The sequence below is a fragment of the Lupinus angustifolius genome, chromosome LG04, assembly GCF_001865875.1.
Source record: "Lupinus angustifolius cultivar Tanjil chromosome LG04, LupAngTanjil_v1.0, whole genome shotgun sequence".
In the NCBI taxonomy this organism is placed as follows: domain Eukaryota; kingdom Viridiplantae; phylum Streptophyta; class Magnoliopsida; order Fabales; family Fabaceae; genus Lupinus; species Lupinus angustifolius.
Genome location: NC_032012.1, coordinates 24,136,709 through 24,144,173, shown reverse-complemented (window position 1 = coordinate 24,144,173; position 7,465 = coordinate 24,136,709). Strand labels below are relative to the sequence as shown.

Genomic DNA, 7,465 nt, shown 5'->3' with positions numbered 1-7,465 from the left:
ACTTCGAAACACGAAATTGGGAGTGAAAAATAATTAGAAATGCGTTCTGGACAAACTTGATGTCTATCTTGACTCGAAAAAATATTTCAAAACCAATGGTGCAATCAAAATTCGATTCCAAATAATTTAGATGAAATTTGGATTTTTATCTAAGCAAACATACTTTAGTAATCATTTTTCTTCCTTTATTAAGTCCCATTCTTTCCATTTTAAGATTTGCCCTAGCTACTTTCATAAATTCAACTAAAGTAAACAAGACACGTTAATTCAAATAATCATGTTTTCCTCCAGCACAAGACTATAGTCCCCATTCCCCACTACCATTCATAATCGGGTGCTTTGCTGTGATTGTTGTTGTAACTCATCAAAGATGCTAAGCTTTAATCATCCCTTTTCACCCTATAATGTTGTTATTAAATTGAATATTAAGCAGGGGTCCTTTCCAATAAATAAAAAGGCAAATGATTATTTCTCCTCATATTTTTAGTGATAAAAACATAAAAGTGACAAACGGATCATCCCACCTCACCAAGACACCAACCAATCGAGTAACTTTCTTTCCGGCAGCTCCAAGGAAGCGTGTAAATTAGATGAGCTCAACTTCTTTCTAGTACTGGATAATCCAGTATTAGATTATGAGGAGAAATTAAATTTAAAAGTTATGTTATTAACAACCAAGTTAAAAATATGATTATTAAATTTTTATTTTTGCCACATGTGACAATTACAACATGGTACTTGATCCTTGAGTATTAGAGAGAGGTCCAAATTCAAATCACACATGCCATGATGTTGGGTACAAAGATGAAAACACATCCAACAAAGTTGTCATATTCTTTCTATAGCATGTTTTGCTTATAACAATCGGAGTACAAATTTATAAAAATTCTATAACATATATGTACTTCTTTAAGTGTTCGTTGAAAATGCTTTAGGAACTACCGAACTAGTTTTCTAAAATAGATATTTATATAAAGCTTTACTTATTATTTACATGCCCTCAATCTTCTAACCATGCATATTACTTACCATGCTCAAGTTGGAAATGTCCCTCAGAATCATATTTGGTGGTTACAGAGGCCTAGAGTCGTGCCATTCATCCGATTTTAAAAGTAGACTATTCATATGGATCCTTCAATTCAACCAATATTGAAAATCACTTTCTAAATCGAATGCAAAATGTCCGATGTTAAAAGTCACCTCATCTTACACAACATTACTAGTATAGTTGATCAAGCTATATGGATGATGATATTAGTGGAAATAATTAAAATAAGGTAATGGTCCTCATTAAAATTAGGCTGGTTGGCCACACCACAATAAATGTTATTGATGGCAAATGTTTATCAAGTTCCATTATAAATAGACGTTTAGCCAAAGCTTTGTGTTCCTCATTCATATTTGATCTTGAATCATGGAGTCGATCAAAGTATGATAATGCAAAATTTAGAAAGTGAGGGGGGAGTGAGGAGTGGGTCTCAAATGCAGAAAGTGAGAATGGTTGAAATTCCCTACTTACAAAAAAATGGTCAAACATTATATAATACAATTTCTTTTATAAGTAAAAGACGTATTACTAGATACAATGGGTTTCAACCCAAATACAAAATACAAACAATATAGAGTGCTACACAGTTGTTAAATAAAAGTTTGGACCACTACCATAAGAGAATCAATGCCAAAATCTAAATTCATAATTTAAATATAACTAATCTCTTTACCATATAAGAATGTCTAATTTTTCATCACCCAAATAGACGATAAGGTTGCAAACTATAACATTCTCTACTTCTTTATTCTTTTTACTCTTTTACAAGTCTAATCATACAGTAGTTCCAGTAATTCAATAATAGTGGTTGGTAATTGAGTCGGAATTTGAAATCATGAGTTAAATAATATATGTATGTTTATGCACATGATTGTCATCAGAAGTAATGAATGATATAAATTTAAGTTGATGAAATTTAATGAAGATAATGTTAAGTTGTAAATATAATAGTTTGCATTAAACTCAAGTAAGCTAACTCAAATAATATATTCATTATATATTTAAATATATATTATATTATAAGACTTTTAAATATATTTAGATAGATCTATTTAACCATAATAATTATATTTTTTATATACATGTTTATATTAAAATTCTATACATAACAATGTATTTATATCAAAATACTTTAATGTAATTACATTTTTTATTAGACTTAATAAGAGTAAAAAAATATTAGAGAGGAGATTTCTTTTTTTTCAATAATAAAAATATTATCTCATTCATAAAAAAATAGTATAATGGTCATATAATATGTGAGTTATGGGTGGTTATTACGTACATATAGGGCCTATTTATTCCCTCACCCTCCTTCACCCGTCTTAACTCTCTTTTCTACTATATCTCCCTCTCACAGCTTGTAGGGATTAGAGAGGAAGAGTAATAACAGTAATAATGGCTCAAAAAACAGTTTTTTTGTTTTGTTTAATCTGCATTGTTCTCTCTGGCGTCACAACCCAATCTCCCACTGTTTCTCCCATCTCTTCCCCAGCCCCTCCCACTCCTCAAGCTTCACCTCCACCGCTTCAACAATCTTCTCCACCACCTCCGGCAACACCACCACCTGCACTGGCACCAACTCCAACACCTCTATCATCTCCCGCTCCGGCACCAGAGAAGGTGAAGAGTAAAGGACCAGCACTAGCACCAGGGCCTATATCTCCTGAGTCTGAAGCTCCTGGTCCTAGCTTCTCCCCTCTCGCTCCTGCTGGTGATGATGTAACTTCCGTTTTACTCTCTCTCTCTTTTGTGCTTATACCATTAGCATTAATTTAAAAGTTGGATTTTAGAGGGAGGAAAGATACATGAAAGATTTTGCAGCCATGAAAATCCTTTCGAGCCTTTCATTTTTCTTGCTTTGTCTCCAAAATTCAATTCTCAAACAAAAAATCAATATAACTGATAGGACCTAAAAGGTTATTACAAGGTCCAATCGTTCACACACAAACTCTCCATGTATGATTTAGCCAAGTGTATGACTAAGATGAGTTTAGCTTTGCTCGACTTTCCTTTATAAGTTGTATTGACTATTGAGTGAAAGAAAGGAGCAGAGGAAATATGATGAATATTCATTAGTTTCATGTCTTTTTTAATTCTTCTTAAAATTCCAGCTTAATTACTTTCATCTTCCTACCAATAACTTAAACAACTCCTTCTATGAAAAAAATCTATTTGTGGATAAATTTTATTTTAAAAATTATTTATTTATAATATTAATTTTTTTATTAAAAGATGTGGGTTGAGAAGCCATCCCTGTCAAATGTTAATAAAGAATAAAATGATAAATTCTTATGAAAGTTATCTTATAGATTATTGTGAAATCTATCATATTATTTTTATTTGTTTATAACAATATTATTTAACTCTTTTAATTTAAATTAAAAGCAAACTTTTGACCGGTTAAATTGGATCTTAACGTAGGAATAATAGTTTTTTAGTTTACCCTAACTAATGAATTATGAGGAGAAAATGATTTTTTTAATTTTTTATTAAAAAATAACTTAAAATTAGTTTTTATCATATTTCACAATCTCAATTTTAGACTCTCCGAGTGGATTTGAATTGATAGTTTCCCTTTCACTAACTTATTATTTTATAATAAATTGTTATATGTATATTAGTTATTAATTCCGCATGACTGCATGTCACATAAGATCAGAGGGTTGACATATATGCTTGACATATTTTTCATTTCAAATGTCATTAATTATATATAAAATTTTTCACGATTTGATTAAAATGATGGGGGAAAATTAAGATAGAAAACATTTAGTTAACATATGTTGAGATTTCTCTTAACATTTTATCTCATTTGGACAATAATCTAGTTGTATATATATAGCATTACTCATTACCTTTTTAGTATTCATGGCATGAATTGCAATTCAGATTTTTTATCATTGTGATGGATAAGATGAGCTTTGTAATCAGTCTTATACACATGTTGATATTTAAAAGCTGCTTTAATGTCACTCCTTTAAAAACTGAGATGCTAAATGAATCTACTTTGTCACATTGCAGAGTGGAAAGAAAATTTTATGGTTGGAAGCTTTGCATTTGGATGTTTTCTTATGTCACTACTGCTCTAGGGATATCTTTATTTTCTTTGTGGATCTCATATTTTCCTTCTGATTGCTGCTATTATTTACCACTTACCACTATGTATATTATTTTCTACCTATCATATGAGACTTTATTATTTGTGTTTTGTCTATATAGTGATTCTATTCTTTGGGAGATTTCATGAGAGGTTTTGTATTTGGAGGAGTTATTTTGTATGCCACTATTAATAACTTATACTCGTATTTGATCAATTCTTCTTCCTTTTCATTTTCTGCTTAATCTTTTTTATCGGAGTTGTGCTATTAACATTGGCAAAAAAACTTAAAATGAAACCACGTCTTTTACTTGCACCAATGAGAAAGTTATGTAGGTCTAATTATAATAACAAGGAAAAATGTAATATACTAGGGCATTAGTTTTATTATGGACGAGAAATTAACATTGTATGTATGACAATAAGGAATGTAGTACAACATGCAACATGTATTTAAACCAGGTAATGATAAAGATAATTTGAAACTTAATTACATTAAGATGAAATTTCATCTCTCACTTGGATTTGAGTTGGTTTCATTTAGGTATGATTGAAATATTTGTTAGACTAGTTTTCTTATTGCAAATTGTTTTTTAGAAGAAATTTTCACACAATACCATTGAAATTTTGGCCAAAAATCATATTAATACATTATTATATACTTTGTTCATCAATATCTTGTTTTATGTTTTTCAATTCTTTTAATGTTTATAGATCCCCTACACATTTATATTTTAATTTCCAATCATATCCTTAAATATTATTCAGTTTTTCCCATTTATTTCTTTAATTTTCTTTAATATAGTTTCCAATGCTTATTTAGATAAGGTTGTAGCTAAATTATGTCAAATTTGTATATCCTTTAATAATTTCTTAACCTATAGGTATAAACTTTAACAATATAAAAAGAAAAACAACAAAGGTATTATATGCTAAGAGAACAAGATTTCAATCCGGTATAGCCAATGAAGAAAAAAGAATATAAACAGAATTATAAAAAATAAAAACAAAAACAAAGATAAAGTCTTTTTGACTGATCTTCAAAAATCAAAAAACACCCTCAAGAAAAAATACTATAGTGCAAGTGAATAAAGAAGAGAAAAAAGTAAAAGAAAATATAAATACAAATACAGATGGTGGATAAATGAAATGTGCTCTAGGATTGAGCAAGCCCGCATCATCTTTTTTTCCATACAAGGTGTGTTATTCCAGAAAATATTTTATATTAAAATTTTAATTTAAATATATTTTTTTTAATTAATGATAATAAATAACATATAAGTGATAGTGACACATTTTGTGAGATAAAAAATATATTCCAGACTTCCATAATCATGTCCCCACACACACCCCGGCCTTCCATTACACATCACAAACCCAACCTATTTTACTTTATTTGTTCAGAAAAAAGAAATAAAATAAAGAATATTTATATGTTAAGTTGTTAGCTATTTCCATTAGAAAGTTTTGGTCTTTGCTTTTTATAGATACTCTATTTTTTATGCAATGTTTTTTTTCTTCTTAATTTAACTTTGTTAAAAATTTAATAATCTCTATTCTCATAATATTTTTTATTGGCAAGCTTGGAATGTCTAATATCCATGATCCAGCTTGTGGAGGCGTGTTAAATTGTGAATATAAAGAGAAGAGAGGGAGAGCTGATCAGAAAATTACTCAAAAATATACATCTTAGAGGCTTTATTTTTGGTTATTTTCTAACTTTCCTTTTTGGGTAATTTTTTGTTGTTAATTCTGTTTTTCGGTTTGGCAGTTTTTCCTCTTTTAGAAAGTTTATGTTTCTCTTCCTCTTTTCTGTTTGGAATCAGTTAGTGTATATAAACTGGTTCTGCTTTGATTTAAATCATCAATTGAAGCAAGATCAATAAAGAGTATGAGGTATATTCATTGAATGCTGTCTTGAGTCTTTCTTCTTCCCTCATTCTTCTTCTACAAATCCCATTGCCATTGTGCTTATCTTTCTTCTACTCCTCCATGCTGTTTGCTGCAATCATGGATACACCATCTTTTTAAGAAATAGTAATCCACAAGTACTTGTCTTACTTAACAAACTCGAAACATATGACGCAAGTTCATAACTCAGTCTACAAAACATATTATATATTTAAAACTTTAACACCAATGAGTCAAAATTGTTTCATATTGATGTTCCATTTCTTCACCATTCCTTCAGGTTTGGTTTCTCTGTGACACTTGCCATCACAATTACATCAAACAAGTTATCTAGTAGTCTTTTCTCACAAGTTATCTACATATGGAGAGGTTGGAATCGCCCGGTTATAGGGTTCATGACACAAGAGTAAGTTTTTATGTGATATCAACATATAGAGAGGTTGGAATAATTTTATGACAAGCGAAATTCTGGATCATATCATTGTCGAATACGATATATATAATACACTAATGATTTAAAATTGCTATCTGCAACCACGATTGTGACAGCCACGGCCGCAATTGTGAAGCTGCAATTGTCTTTGCATGATTGTTTGAGATACTAAACATATCATACTATGATTTGCAGCAGCAAGTTACTGCACCAAATTCAGGCAATAGAACCAAATGTTCTTTCACACATTTAACTGCTTTAAAATTACATGTATGAATCGACCGGTGCAATCAAATTCCGGCCGGTTCATCAATATATATAGTCCTCTACCCCAATCCATTTACATCAGCCCAAATCATAACTTGTATTGTTGTTATCTAGATATATGAGTCATTGCACAACAACTATTAAAAATATGAAATAATTAAAGTACTTGTCTATTTAACACGGTCTTTGAGTTTTAGAACAAATGAAATAGAGGGGTAGCCAAAATATGATCATCAACATTGCTAGCATACCAATAACTAGCATTTTGTTTTTTTTCTTTCTCTATTTTAACATGGTCTATATTTCAACCGGTAGATATACCCTTAAGACACGTAAACTAATGTTCATATTCGTTTTATCTGTTATCGTTAGCATATGAATAATACCAACTTTTTTATACACTTGACATACAAATAACGACATGGATATAATATTTTCTACTGTTTCTGTATTTTAACAGGTCCATTATTTATGAGTTGTCATCTTGTATCTAGTTATGCTTAATTGTGATGCTTTAAATTTATATTCATGTAAGAATCTCTCCTAAATAAAGAACATAATAACTATTGAAAGTTGCCCCAACCCATTATATATTATTCTATGCCTCTGGCCTTTTTGCTTGATATTCAAACTCAGTCATTGTCATAAAGGCGTGGGCCTCTACAAAATTAATGTTTTTATTTATTTAATATTTTTATAACTTAAA

General features: G+C 29.8%; 1 protein-coding gene across 1 annotated transcript; it reads left to right on the top strand.

Moving 5' to 3' along the window:
- On the top strand, positions 2,357 to 4,365 carry LOC109344890 (classical arabinogalactan protein 9-like). Its single transcript, XM_019583615.1, has 2 exons — positions 2,357 to 2,770; positions 4,073 to 4,365. The coding sequence occupies exons 1-2, from the start codon at positions 2,447 to 2,449 to the stop codon at positions 4,181 to 4,183; spliced, it is 435 nt and encodes a 144-aa protein (XP_019439160.1). The 5' UTR covers positions 2,357 to 2,446; the 3' UTR covers positions 4,184 to 4,365.

Coding starts and splice junctions, on each gene's coding strand:
- LOC109344890 (XM_019583615.1), top strand. CDS start 2,447: ATGGCTCAAAAAACAGTTTTTTTGTTTTGTTTAATCTGCATTGTTCTC. Junction 2,771..4,072: donor TCGCTCCTGCTGGTGATGAT/GTAACTTCCGTT, acceptor GTCACATTGCAG/AGTGGAAAGAAAATTTTATG.